Source organism: Herpailurus yagouaroundi, unplaced genomic scaffold, assembly GCF_014898765.1.
Source record: "Herpailurus yagouaroundi ecotype Mexico unplaced genomic scaffold, PumYag 139, whole genome shotgun sequence".
NCBI lineage: Eukaryota > Metazoa > Chordata > Mammalia > Carnivora > Felidae > Herpailurus > Herpailurus yagouaroundi.
The window spans coordinates 31,846,074-31,862,011 of NW_024412394.1; the positions used below are offsets into that span (position 1 = coordinate 31,846,074).

At 36.2% G+C, this 15,938-nt stretch overlaps 1 protein-coding gene across 1 annotated transcript in view; it reads left to right on the forward strand.

Moving 5' to 3' along the window:
* Window positions 1-15,938, forward strand: part of COL19A1 (collagen type XIX alpha 1 chain) — a 350,833-nt gene that overhangs the window by 162,156 nt on the left and 172,739 nt on the right. The window contains exons 14-15 of the mRNA XM_040473872.1: window positions 6,406-6,459; window positions 8,101-8,136. Coding sequence (XP_040329806.1) covers window positions 6,406-6,459; window positions 8,101-8,136 — 90 coding nt within the window. The remainder of the gene's footprint in view (window positions 1-6,405; window positions 6,460-8,100; window positions 8,137-15,938) is intronic.

Here is a 15,938-nt window from a genome sequence, read left to right on the forward strand (position 1 = left end):
TTATAGTTTAAATAATGCATACCAAACATAATAAAATTCTCAAAAATTTGAGTTGCGTGAATTTAGTCTTTAAAAAACAAGACCTCAGCTTTACACACATTCTTAAATGATTTTGATTGTGACTTACTATGAGATATATTCAACAATTGCATTTTAGAACAGACTTGAGAGGGAGTCTCATAAAGTTGTTAATGTAACCTTTAAAGCCAGACTTCCTGGGCTCCGGTCCCAGCTCTGCCACTGCCTAACTGGCATACTACTTGGAACATTACTTATCCCCCTCTGTGCCTCACTTTTTTCATTTGCACAATGGGATGATAATATTAATAGCACTTGCTTCATGGCTACTTTTGTTTGTTTTTGAGGGTGAACAGGGTTATCATGCATTTAGGACAGTGTCTCGTGTACAGTAAGAGCTATATAAACACATAAACCTTTGCTATTATTTGAAACTGGGTTAAATAAAACACATTTATCTTTAATAGAAATATCATTTCAGTTATGTGCTTTTGTGGGGTTACATAATCTTAGAAAAGTCAATTTCAATCATTGAGTTTAGACTCTTCCTCTGCATCTTTCTTACTGTCTTTCAAACATGTTTTATAAAAATTACAGCATGTGATGTTTCTAAAATAATCATGTTAATCTCCTTATCCCAATGCAATCTGTACTATTAAATACAAAAATATTGAAATCACAAAGCTGAGATATCAGCTGGCAACAGCTGGTGCCATTGCTAGGGAACAAGATACAGTCAGTGGGAAGACAAGGCAAAGAATTAATTGATAGGTTAAAATTTTTAACAACTATTATTTGGTATCATCTTCTGATTTTTAAAGATGCTATATACCATGAGTAGTAGATCTTCCAGTAAATTTAATTTCATTGTCTACCTGCTTTTATAATTCTAGATATAATACTGTCCTTCTGCTTCCACCTTGCCTTTAGATAAGAGTTCCTGTCTGCACATAACATCCAGAGTCAACTACTGTGCTTTTGAGAATCTTTATATATGTGAATATTATTGAGAACCTTGATAATATATTCCCATCTTACTCAATGTTGAACTCATAGACTGTTGCATTTGATTCTTTATGCTTTGTGGTGAGTGCTGCGTCTTTTTCTCTCCAGTACTCCATAACCATTGATAGCAGCACCAGTGTGACATGAGGAGAAAAATTGCACTTAAGCAAAGTATTACTGATCTGTTTCTCAGAGCTTATTATGATGCCATGGCCTTAAAAACATTGCACTTTGTGACAAGAGGACATGAGTTACATGGGCCCAATTTCGATGGCCGCAAAAGTAGAAGCTTGATGAAGCAGTACTTCTCAATTGCATTTTATCTGATGTGAGTTAAAGGATGCTTGTTCCATATCCATCAAACTGAGTACAAAACTGAACAGAATGAACTATTAATTATCCCTTAAACTTGGACTTGAAGAGTAAAAGCAACATTTATTAAGTACCTACAATGTACTGTTTTTTATAACCTATGATTCTCAGAACAACCCTTAAAGATAACTATTATTTATACCTATATTATAGGGAAGCTTAAACAATTTAGAATTTTACATAAAATGCCATTCTTTTCCTCACCCTCCTGAACTCCACATCTCTAAATCTTCAGTACCTCCAGTAGAATTAGGCCTCTCTGTGAACTGTTCCCTTCACACTTGCTGTATACTTCCATAATAGTATTCAACATTCACATTAGCTTGTAGTGGGTTGCATTACTTCTCCAACCGCTTCCTGACTATAGTTGATTGAAATGGGATGGTTAGCTGATTCGTTTGCCAATAAATCCTTCCCAGAAATTGCAGTTAGTGTTAGTTTTTTAGGCAGGAATATTGAAAGAATTGTAATGTATTATTTTATGCCTAACATAATTTTTTAACACGTAATGTGTGTTGATTATGAATAATAGTAATAACTGGAACACTGCTACACACAGAATTCACTGTAACCCTGTGCCCCAGAGTTAACCATTTCCTGAGTGTTTTATTTAATGTTCCCTTTTTAAAAACAACATTTTCATATTCGTGTGGTCATAGAATATAGAGTTTAGTCTTCTATGTTTGTGCATGGTCAACAATATTTGACCATGCATGATATCCATTTATAAATAAATGGATACCTGGTGGCTCTCTCAGCCATTTCTTCTTCATGTTTGTCTTTTCTCTGGATAGAGTTACACCAAGAAGCCCAAAGAAAACTCTTAGTAATTTTCTCAGCCCAGTAAATGGTACAACCTCCTATCACTTACTTAAGCCTTGACACCTCCTTTTCTCTGCCCCCTCTTCCAACATATCTGCCTCTTCCACTTCCCAGTATGTGCGGTCTCTGAACTCTCCTCTCCATCTCCAGTATCACCACCCTATCCCAGCCACCCTCGTCTCTTGCCTCAAAAGCTGTGACAGCCCCTTTTCTGCTTCCACTCTTGCTGCCTACAATCTATTTTTACATTGTAGTCAAAGTGATTTTTTTGAAGCAAAGTCACATCATGTCGTTTTTCTGCTTAAAACACTTAGGTTCAAAAACCCATCCTCCTTACCATGACCTGCAGTTCACTACATGCTTTGACCCCTTAACTTGATCTCCTGCTCCCTGTCTGCATGTTCATGACACTGTCTTCACCTTGGGGGCTTTGGTGCTTGCTGTGCCTTCTAACCTCAATACTTTCCCCCTGGATCATTGCATGGCTGGATCCTCTGAAACAACAAATGTCACCTCCACACAGAAACTGTTTCTGATGACCCCAACTGACATACCAGCTCTCTCCCTTTCAGGCAGAGCACATTTAGCCTATCGACCTGTTTATCATCAGTCACTCTCCTCTTATAACCTGAGTTCCGTGAAGGCAGGAATCTTGACCCTGTTAAGGAAAAAATTATTCTCACATTTATTAAGATGGTAAGGAGGACTTTTTGTTCAAGACTATTAGAATAGGGGCATTGCAATAGAGGAGTGAAATTGAGCTCAACTCCAAATACAATAAGGACGGGTGGGGATTTATAGCCAACGGAGTGACAGGCTCAATGAATGGAAAATTACTAAGAGCAAACACTGAGGGTGGGAGGATTCTTGATAACTGAACTATAGGATTCTTGCTAAAGGCAGGCCAAAGACTTACACAGTAGAGATGGGGGATGAGGAATTTGATCTGCTGTTAAGGGTGGGGGATGCTATGTAAACTGATTGAGTAAGATTTTTGCTAAAACTGGTCTCAGCAAGCCAAAGACAGAAAAAGACAGAGGTCAAGGTTGAGACCTAGTCAAGAAGAGGAGTCAGAAGAGTCTGACTGAAGTTTGGTTGAAGAGAGGGTCTTTGTCAATTTCTAAGGAGCACTATCCAATAGAAAAATGTTTAATATATAATACTTACACAGTATATTTCTAAATATGATATTATAATCAAGACAAATACAAATATATTTTCCAGTAGCCATGTTAAGAAAAATAAAAGGAAACATATGCAACTAATTTAAAAATATATTTAATTTAAAATGTCCAAAATACTATTTTAATATATCATCAATATAAAAATCATTAATGAGCCATTTTGTATTTTTTAAAATAAATATTAAAAACCCATTATGTTTTGTACTCTCAGAACTTTTCAATGGAGACTAGTCTCATTTTGCTTATTTGGGAAGGAATGGATATTTCAAATAATAAGAGAATATTACATCTCAAATAGGATTTACTTTTTCACTCATCCCTTTTCTAAGTAAATAAATAAAATACTCCAAGGTAACAATGGAAGACCATAGCTATGAGTTTTATCCTGAAAGGTATTTCTACAATTGTGAAGTGTTTTTTGTTTGTTTGTTCGTTTGTTTGCCTTTTGGATGCTATTTTTATCCATTAGATTTTTTTTTCTTTTTTTTTTTATTTATATATGAAATTTATTGTCAAATTGGTTTCCATACAACACCCAGTGCTCATCCCAAAAGGTGCCCTCCTCAATACCCATCACCCACCCTCCCCTCCCTCCCACCTCCCATCAACCCTCAGTTTGCTCTCAGTTCTCAACAGTCTCTTATGCTTTGGCTCTCTCCCACTCTAACCTCTTTTTTTTTTTTCCTTCCCCTCCCCCATGGGTTCCTGTTAAGTTTCTCAGGATCCACATAAGAGTGAAACCATATGGTATCTGTCTTTCTCTGTATGGCTTATTTCACTTAGCATCACACTCTCCAGTTCCATCCACGTTGCTACAAAAGGCCATATTTCATTTTTTCTCATTGCCACGTAGTATTCCATAGTGTATATAAACCACAATTTCTTTATCCATTCATCAGTTGATGGACATTTAGGCTCTTTCCATAATTTGGCTATTGTTGAGAGTGCTGCTATGAACATTGGGGTACAAGTGCCCCTATGCATCAGTACTCCTGTGTCCCTTGGATAAATTCCTAGCAGTGCTATTGCTGGGTCATAGGGTAGGTCTATTTTTAATTTTCTGAGGAACCTCCACACTGTTTTCCAGAGCGGCTGCACCAATTTGCATTCCCACCAACAGTGCAAGAGGGTTCCCGTTTCTCCACATCCTCTCCAGCATCTATAGTCTCCTGATTTGTTCATTTTGGCCACTCTGACTGGCGTGAGGTGATACCTGAGTGTGGTTTTGATTTGTATTTCCCTGATAAGGAGCGACGCTGAACATCTTTTCATGTGCCTGTTGGCCATCCGGATGTCTTCTTTAGAGAAGTGTCTATTCATGTTTTCTGCCCATTTCTTCACTAGGTTATTTGCTTTTCGGGTGTGGAGTTTGGTGAGCTCTTTATAGATTTTGGATACTAGCCCTTTGTCCGATATGTCATTTGCAAATATCTTTTCCCATTCCGTTGGTTGCCTTTTCGTTTTGTTGGTTGTTTCCTTTGCTGTGCAGAAGCTTTTTATCTTCATAAGGTCCCAGTAATTCACTTTTGCTTTTAATTCCCTTGCCTTTGGGGATGTGTCGAGTAAGAGATTGCTACGGCTGAGGTCAGAGAGGTCTTTTCCTGCTTTCTCCTCTAGGGTTTTGATGGTTTCCTGTCTCACATTCAGGTCCTTTATCCATTTTGAGTTTATTTTTGTGAATGGTGTGAGAAAGTGGTCTAGTTTCAACCTTCTGCATGTTGCTGTCCAGTTCTCCCAGCACCATTTGTTAAAGAGACTATCTTTTTTCCATTGGATGTTCTTTCCTGCTTTGTCAAAGATGAGTTGGCCATACGTTTGTGGGTCTAGTTCTGGGGTTTCTATTCTATTCCATTGGTCTATGTGTCTGTTTTTGTGCCAAGATTTTTTTTTCTTAAAGTGTAAGATTACAGTTTTCACATAATCTCTGCAACAAGATTATTTTAAGTATCCAGTTTTCTTTCATTTCTTTAAATTCATCATTGACTTCTATATTGAATAGCTACAGGTGATAGCATTTGGCATTGTTTACTGACTACAAAATGTCAGAGCAGTGATAGACGGATCCCTGAGCCAGGAAAAGTAAGATATGTAGATATACTGTGCATTCTGTGACTTCAGAATTATTTCTTTTTTCCATTATTGTTCTCCATTCATCCAGTGTATTAAATCAAGAATGGAGAAAGATTTTTTTTTCTATTTACCACACAGTCAGGATGTCGATCTAACTCTCTTTCTGTTTACACTGTGGGTATCTTCAGCTATAGAACTGATTCCCTCCGGTGAAATCTATTGTGATATTCCTGGGAGCTGTCATTTCTGAGTCTGATCAACTAAATACCCACTAAAACACCCAAGAGTCCAGAAGATTCATGAATATATTCATCTGATACTCTATGTCTCGTATAGTTTCATTTAATATCTTTATAAATCCAAGTAAAAAAAATTATCAATTAGAGAACTAAAACATACTTTGAAACAGGAAAGAGACTACATTGTAGCTTCAGCCTGTGAGTGATAGGAAAAGAATATGTCCTTCATTTGTTTTCTCCCACAATTAGATTACTTGATAGAGACATAAAAATGTTTTTTTTTAATTTAATTCTTGATTTTTTTTGGCAAGCTTTATAAAGGCCAAATCAATGCTAAATCAAAGGTATTTACAATATCCACAAATTTAATCCAAAGTGGATACTTAAAAGCTCATATAGATTTAAATGATGTTCTCCCAGATGGTGAATTAATGTAATTTTAGCAGGAAGCAAAGTTGCACAAATATGCAGTATTCAGGACTCATGCTGATTTAATGTATCTGTACTCACCACAACACAGATGTTGCTTATCATTTTAGTACCAGTTGCCTCTCTTTCTTTCTATACTACAAACTGAAGAATGAGATTTGGGAGTTCAGTAAATTATGATTTATCTTGTGACTAATGACTTGTTAGAAATGTCAGCTTTCTGTGAATTGCATACAGAAATCACATTGGTTGTATTCTTCCTACAGGGTTTGAAAGGTGACTTGGGTCCTCGGGGCCCCCCTGGCCCAAAAGGAGAAAAGGTATCGTATCCACCCAGAAAAATGTCAGTTTTTCTTAAGAAAATTCTGAGAACACATGCAGTGACTTTTCATTGAAAAAGTTAATTTTGCTAAAATTAACCAAAGGCTGTATGTTAAAAGCATCTGAAGAAAAGCCTTTTGGTTCATTTAATTAGTTTGAAGAAACTAAAAGCACAACTGCTAGTTCACATTAATTTGTGTTTATAAGATTTCACTTTCTCTCCCTCACTTAACAGTATTAGCTATTCCATTGCCAAATTAGCAACTGTGTCTTGTATCGGGGAATTTTGCCAGTAGCACTGAACTGCTACCATAATGCTGAAGCAGGTGGCCTTTAGCGGGAAGGAGGTTAACTTCCTAATTCATTCTTAGTCTGAATGCTTCATTTCCTGCCACTTTTTCTCACATGCCATTTTATCATGATATATTGGCAGTGACCTTGAAAAGAGATTTAGAAATACTAAAACCAAGAGTCATAGAATAAGGTCATTGCATGACCCCATTTTGATAAGAATTGTATGTGTGGGGCGTTCATACTGTATTTTGTTCTCCATTCTTAGCACATTTGGAAATCCTCGTCTGTCTTCAATATTTACCTCTATGTTAAAGTTGATCTTGCAAATCAGTCCTCAGTGAGTGATTTAAACTATGTCGATGTTCCTTAACAAGTATTGGCTACTTTTATTCAATTGTTCCAAAAAGTAATGATTACTCAATGCTAAGTCTTTACTTTTGAGGTGACTATGTCAGATGAGAAAAGAAAAATTTATAGAGATACTTTCAACATGAGAACACATCTCAGAGCTTTATACCACACAGTATAAATTCTCTGTAATGACCACATAAAGAGCATTATAGCAATGATGCTTGCTCTTAATGGTTAAGAGTTCTTACGAAATAAACCAGGGTCCTGATACAATAAAGCATATAGATGACATATAAATCAGAAAATAGTAAACTTTTATATGAGCCATTTTTTAAAGATTTTGAAAGGGTTCTCAATATATCCACTTGTTAATTTGTATTCACATAGGTCAGCAAAGCAATTTTTGTATTTAAAAATACATAAATATAGGCAAGGCCTCTTAAAATTGATAGCAAGTGCAATGTCAATTTAGCAGAGCTTTGTAAGAGGCAATGGGACTGCTTCTTGCAGCTGGGAGGCATGAAGTGGGGAGATCCATTTATTATTTCTGCTGATCCTCATACTAACTTTGTCAGAAAAATTATCTGTCGTTGTGACACTTCCCAGCTGCTCCACTGGCAAGTAACCATATTTGAAGAGATATTCTTTCTAATTTTGGATTCATAGACAAAAGAATAGAAAATTAGATTATTTTAGCTTTTCAAAACAAGTTCTGCTGTTATAGAAAGTATGGGGGTGCACAAGGTGATATTTATATCATGAGAGCTAAAAGCACATCATGCATTTTTCACCGTGTGGAGAATTTATCAAGATGAAATTCTATTTTTTCCTTCAAAGTGTGTGTGTGTGTGTGTGTGTGTGTGTACATATATACATATATATATACATATATACATATATATATCTATATTGCTTCTATCCATTCAGAAAACTTAAAAATAAAATGTGCAGAAAAGGATCACTGGTAACTGCAACTATTCTTTAACCTATTTTAGGGAGATACAGGACCTCCAGGACCACCAACCTTAACTGTAAGTATTCTCCAAATCAGAATTCAAAATTGAAATGCCCTGTTCATTTTTCACACTACATCATGACTAAACCAGAATTTAAACCATAAGATATTTTGAGAACTGAAAGTTACCCTAGAATAGATCTAGTTAAACCTCCAGATTTTAAAGATGAGGCATCTGCCCACATCAGTGAAGTACATAACCTGAGGTCATACTGGGAGTTACTAGAAAAGTCTGGAGGCAGTACCAATTCTGAGCAATTTTCTCTACCCTCCATATGGTTCATAATCATGCCCCTTGAACGTTTGATTATACGTTCTTAACATGATATTTAACGTTAATGGAAGCAGAGACTGTTCTACCTACTCTAAAAACTGTAAAAGAACAAAATAAACTATAATTGCCCAGTGGGTAAAAACAGCTACCTATTTAAAATGATTGTTACATTCCCCAAAACCTGTCCAAGACCAGTTTTTTTCCTATATGATTTGCTTCTAAGATTCACAAATGATAAAATGGCAGTATTTCAGTAGCAGATTTATGAGAAAAGTTCCTAATGTGCACATAATGAGATTGTTCTCAGTTAAATGGCTCATCATTTATTAAGCATTTAATCATAAATATATAATGACTTTATATTTAGGTATAATTTACTGTTATGGATTTTCTTCATAGGCCATTAAGGACTCTCATTTAACTTAAAGATTTGGTCTAACAGTGACTCTAAGCCTAATAGAAAAGAGGAAACTTTCTTAAATAAGATCATTTGTAGCCTGAGGTCTCTTGGATTTTATGTTGATACTACCTAATGACATAAATTAAGAATTTAAATCATCAGTTTTCAGACATGTTCTGATTGTAGAAGGTCAGGCTTAAAAGAAATCTTCTAGTATCTGTGTTGAGCTCTTCCTAACAAGGCAGAACAGTAATCTCAAAGACTGTGTGGCTTTGATAACATTTACATTTATCTTTGTACTTGAAAATGTCATACATATTCTGAACAATATGTTAATAACATCTTACACAAATAATTTTTGCAATGCTTACTTAAAGGACAGATATTTCTTCATAAATGAGAAATCTAAGGAATCAAACAGATAATTTAGGAATAACCAAATTCAATTTGCCATGAAATTCTGTGCTTGAAGATTTCATTTTCAGATGGAAATAAAAACTATATATTTGAGGGGTGGTTTTAACTGAATATTATTCAGCTTTTTTATACTTTGTGGAATTTATTTTTAAAATTATTTGGCAGTGATTTACAGTTAAGACTGCTCATGTTACTTAAGTCACATGCTTTCTTTTGTTCAACTAAGTTATATGCTCACCCACTCTATTTAGTTATCTGATTTCCTAGTCATTCCCAACTTGTGTTTGAAGAGCAAAGTGTAATCTATGTTTATCATTTCACCTGAAAATGCAGTTTTGGCCCCTGGCCCAGAAAATTGTATTGGAATATATCTATTTCATGGATTTTTAATGACAGCTAATGTCTTCCCACCAAGTAGTACCCTATAGATCCCAGCAGTATTTAGCTGGCAGGCACTAAGGGAGTACAAACTAATTTTTACAGTTACATAAAGACATGACAAGGCAAAACCACTGTGAAATGAAATGTTTATTTCATAAAGTTAAATATTGGTATTACTAGTTATATGCTTGTCATTACTTTATTAATATAATCTACTGTTAAAAAACAGGCAGCAGATATGAATAAACATTTTTCCAAAGAAGATATACAGTTGGCCAACAGACATATCACTCATCTTCAGGGAAATACAAATCAAAACTATGATGAGATATCATCTGACAGTAGTCAGAATGGCTAAAATCAACAACACAGAAAACAACAAGTGTTGACAAGGATGCAGAGAAAGGGGAACCTGCTTACACTGTTGGTGGGAATGCAAACTGGTGCTGCAATTCTGGAAAACAGCGTGGAAGTTACTCAAAAAGTTAAAAATAGAACTTCCCTATGATCCAACAATTGCACTACTAGGTATTTACCCAAAGGATACAAAATACTGATTTGAAGGGATACATGCACCCTGATGTTTATAGCAGCATTATCAACAATAGGCAAATTATGAGAAGAGACTAAATGTCCATCAACTGATGAATGAAAAAATAAGTTGTTGTATGTATATATATATATACACACACATATACATATACATATATGTATATGTATATACATACATATATACATATATATATATATAATTATATACAATGGAATATTACTCAGCCCCCCAAAAATATGGAATGTTGCCATTTGAGCAGCATATATGGAGCTAAAGAGTATTATGCTAAGCGAAATAAGTCAGTGAAAGATAAATACCATATGATTTAATTCATATGTGAAATTTAAGAAACTAAACAGAGGAACATAGGAGAAAAAAGTTGAGGCAAACCAAGAAACAGACTCTTAACTATGGAGAACAAACTGAGGGTTACCAGAAGGGAGGTGGATGGGGAGATTGGGCTAAATGGGTGATGGGGTTAAAGAGGGCACTTGTATGAGCAGCAGATGTATATAAGTGATGAATCACTAAATTCTACACCTTAAACTAATATTACACTGTTAACTAACTGGAACTTGAATAAAAACTGGAAAGAAAATGAATACATACATACATACATACATATCTTAAAAAATTAAAAAAACACATAATCAAATGTTAACTATGAAATAGGAATGAACTTAAATGTATACCACCTTACCATGTACTAAATATTTAATTGACCTTATAATGCAGATTAATACATTTTAATGAAATGATTTGTAACAGTTTTCAAGAAAGCTAAACTTGGAAGCTATACTGCCTCCATTGTATTTACATTAAACGAAACATTGTTATATAGGAGTTAATAAACTGAGAATTCATCCATAGTGATTCTCAAAGCTAGTTGTACACTAAATCCACTATAGAGCTTTAAAACATACCAATCTGTGGCTCCACCCCCAGAAATTACAATTCAGTAGATCTGGTGTGGACCAGTATACTTAAACCTCCCTGAGTAGTTCTAAATATAGAGCTGGAATCCAAAGCTGTTGTATATGAGCACTATAATGGAACAAGCTTTCTTCTGTTCAAAAGCTTTAGACTTTTGAGAAGTCTGGCTTTCACCTGAAACCCAACTTAATGCGTAGTAATAAAAAAATGTCCCTTTCCATTAGGGAGGCATACTAGTAAAACTAAATTAAGATTGAAGCCTTCTTGGTTAAGTGGAGGAGATTAAGGCCAGGAAGGCACCTTTAAGTATAGCCTTAACCCAGCCATTCAAGGACTCCAGAGAGCTCAGGTGCCTTAATGCTTCTCAGAATTTAATGCGCACAGAAACATTCAGGGGTCTTGTTCAAATGCATAGTTTATTTCATAAGTCTGAGGTGGGGGTGGGATTCTACATTTATTTTTTTTGTTTTGTCTTGTTTCTAAATGTTTATTTTATTGCAAGAGAGAGATCAAGAAAGAGCAAGAGAGAACAAGCAGGGGAGGGGCAGTGAGAGAGAGAAAGAAAGAGAGAGAGACAGGCTGTCAGTGCAGAGCCCAATTGGGGCCCAATCTCACAAACCATGAGATCATGACCTGAGCCAAAATCAAGAGTTGGACGCTTAACTGACTGAAGCACCAGGCACCCCAAGATTCTCCATCTCTAACTGGAGGATGCAGATGCTACTTGTTCTCAGATCACACTTTGAGTCACAGGGCTTAGCACTTGAGCCCCAGCTCTACTGCAAACTTGCTGCCTCATTCCGTAGATTAGTGACTCCCTAGCCATACTGCACGTTAGATGTACCTATATCACCTGATATAGAGGCGTTTACCTTCAAATTTTTCTTGCTTTTCCTGAGCTTCTTTGATCTGTAAATTTATATATTTCACCTAATTTGGGAAATTGTCCATTGTTTCATCAAATTTGTTTTCTGCCTCATTATCTCTCTCTTCTCCTTCTGAGACTCCAGTTACATACAATTACATAAAATATTTTCCCACACATTCCTTTGTTTTCCATATAATTTTCTCCTCTTTTGAATGGATCATTTCTAGTGAACTCTTTTCAAACTTACTCATTATTGGTCATCTCCATTCTGTTGTTAAGACCATCCTTTGAATTTTTCATTTCAGATACTATATTTTTAAGTTAGTGAATTTCCGTTTGCTTTTTAAAAAAATAATATCTACAAAAGGCCACATTTCATTTTTTCTCATTGCCAAGTAGTATTCCATTGTATATATAAACCACAATTTCTTTATCCATTCATCAGTTGATGGACATTTAGGCTCTTTCCATGATTTGGCTATTGTTGAAAGTCCTGCTATAAACATTGGGGTACAAGTGCTCCTATGCATCAGCACTCTGTATCCCTGTATCCCTTGGGTAAATTCCTAGAACTGGAGAGTGTTATGCTAAGTGAAATAATCCATACAGAGAAAGACAGATACCATATGTTTTCACTGTTATGTGGATCCTGAGAAACTTAACAGAAGACCATGGGGGAGGGGAAGGGAAAAAAAAGTTAGAGAGGGAGGGAGCCAAACCATAAGAGACTCTTAAAAACTGAGGATAAACTGAGGATTGATGGGGGGGTGGGAGGGAGGGGAAAGTGGGTGATGGGCATTGAGGAGGGCACCTGTTGGGGTGAGCACTGGGTGTTGTATGGAAAGCAATTTGACAGTAAATTTCATATTAAAAAAATAAATAAATAAATAATAATATCTATTTCTCTTCTGACATTTTCTATCTTTTCATTCCCTGGGAGCCATATTTTCTTTCACGTCCTTGAGAATAGTTTTGATAGATGTTTTAAACATCTTTGTCTTAAAATTCCATCATCTGAGTAATGTCAAGTTGGTCTCTGTTTACTGTCTATTCTCTTTAGAATAGGTAATGTTTTTTTTTTTATTTTTCAATGTTTATTCATTTTTCTTTTGAGAGACAGAGAGAGCAGGGGAGGGGCAGAGAGAGAGAGGGAGAAGCACCAGAGACAGAGACACACAGTATCCAAAGCAGGCTCCAGGCTCCAAGCCATCAGCACAGAGCTTTATGCGTGGTTCTAACTCACAGACCATGAGATAATGACCTGAGCTGAAGTTGGCTACTTAACCAACTGAGCCACACACGTGCCCCTAGAATGGGTAATGTTTTAATGCTAACTTCTATGTCAAAAAATTTTGGACTGCATTTTAAGCACGTGAATGATACTGGAACTCTGAACTCCTACTTCTCTGAAGAGCATTAATATGGGTTTTTTTTTGGGGGGGGGTGTTTGTTTTTTGTTTATTTATTTTGAGAGAGAGAGAGAGGAACACAAGCAAGGGAGGGGCAGAGAGAGAGGGCGAGAGAGAAAATCCCAAGCAGGCTCTGCACTGTCAGTGTGCAGCCTGATGAGGGACTCAAACCAACGAACTGTGAGATCATGACCTGAGCTGAAATCAAGGGTTGGATGCTTAACTGACTGAGCCACCAAGGCACCCCAAACATTAATGTGTTTTCAAAGCAAGGAGTTAAATTAGCTGGACAGACGTTGTAAACTCTCTTCCCTGTAGTTGACAACAGCGGAAATCCTGGTTTTATTCTTTTAGCCTAACCTGAGCTGCTTGGCGTGTGTACTGCGTGTGTATGGTTAGGGGTCAGCTAGAGGTTTGGGCAGACTTTATACACAGAATTTGGGACTGCCTTTCTCTACAGAATTTTGGAAACCACACATTTCTTTACTTTCCAGTATGTACATCTGCTCAAAATTCTGCCCTCTAACTTTCAATCCATCAAGAATGCAGGCTCTCCATTTAGCTACCCTGTGACCCAGACTGTGGCTTGCCTCCAAATGAAACATTTTGGAAACAGGAAACCGATCACATGCTGTTTTGTTTTTCTGCATGTTGACTCCTCTCCAGTACCTACCTGCTTTGGGGTTTTTTTTTGTTGTTGTTTTTTTAAGTTTATTTATTTATTTTGAGAGAGAGAGAGAAAGCACATACACAACACACACACACACACACACACACACACACATGCACACTCACACGTGCACATTCGGGGGAGGGCAGAGAGAGAGAGAAAGAATCCCAAACAGGGTCTGTGCTGCCAGCATGGAGCCTGATGCTGGGCTCAATCTCACAAACTGTGAGATCATGACCTGAGCCAAAACCAAGAGTCAGATACTTAACTGACTGAGCCACGCGGGCGCACCCCTACCTGCTTCTGTTGATTTTCCAGTGTCTTCAGGTAGTTGTGGGTTTTTTTTGTAATGTTTATTTATTTTTGAGGGAGGGAGAGAGGGGAGTGAGGGGCAGAGAGAGAGGGAGACACAGAATCTGAAGCAGGCTCCAGGCTCTGAGCTGTCAGCACAGAGCCCGATGCAGGCGGGAACTCACAAATGGATGCTTAACCGACTGAGCCACCCAGGTGCCCCTTCAGGTAGTTGCTTTTATACTGGAGTTTATAGTTGTTATCTGTAAGTATGTTAATTCAGTAGGAACTACTAGGCCTTCCTGAAAGTCAGTGATACATTTTTTTTTTATCAAAGTTGAATTACTTCTAATTTACTTAGAAATTTTATAACTGCAAATATAAGTGAATTAGCCTTACAAATTATTTACTCTACTGGCCTCACCTTCAATATATATCTGAATCTGACTGATTCTCACATTTCTACTATTACTACCTGGTTCTAGATACCATCATCCCTGGATTATTTCAGGATCCAGTTAATGGTCTCCCCACTTCTTCCCTTGATCTCCTTGAGTTTTACAAAAAAACAGAGGCCAAGAAGTTTCCTTGTCATGCTTCTGTTCAAAATCTCCAATGTTTCTCCATCTGATTCAGAGTAAAAGCCAAATTCTATCCAATGGCCTACAAAGTCTTACAAACTTCAACTCTCCTTGCATTTCTGACTTCATTTTCTTATTCTTCTCATCTTGCTGACTTGGTTCCACAACAATGGCCTTCTTGCAGTTCTTCAGCCATGTCTGGTACACTCCCACATGAGAAGGTTTGTTGCTGTTTACTCTGCCTGCTCCAACCATGTGCATAGCTACTTCCTTTAAGTTTTCTCAATGAGAGCTACTCTATTTAAAATTACACATACCCACATGGAATTTCTAATCTGCATTAGCACTTCACTTTTATCATTTTCTCCATGGCTCTTATCACTCTCTAACATATCATTTAAAATGCCTACTTACTAGATGATTTGTTGTCAACATGCCTATATCTTTGACTTTGAATCCCATGAGAGGCAAAGGTTCTTTGTGAGTTTTGTTCATTGTTGAATTCTAAGCATACAGAATAGAGTTTGGCACATAGTATGCCCTGAGGAAAAAATGATGTTTAATGAATATTGTCTTTGTAAGTATTTTAATCTTTGCTTTTTAGCCTCATTAATTCCACTTATTAACTTTATTTCTCTTAGATAGTTTGTATAAAATAAGGATCAGCTCTTATGATTTTGATGAAAATCATTTGGACGGATGTTTTCTTTCTCACAAAATTTTTGCTCTGCTTATTCCGTTTTTATTACTTTAAGGTCATTTGTTTATTGAAGTTTTCTTGAGTCAGTTTTCTATAAAATTGCTTAATATTTACTTTTTTTAAAAAGCAGAGTGCTAGCCAAATAGAATAAATCTGTGGTTCCTATTACTTGATTATACACAAAAGTATAAATTGAAATAAAAGTCTTTAATTCACAGTTTTAGGTTTTACCTTATCCTGCCTGATTTATTATTCATTTGTCAGCACTTTAACTCCTGGAATATAAAATTTGGCATCTAATCCATAAAAATATTAAATATATTGCTATAATTTTGGACTTG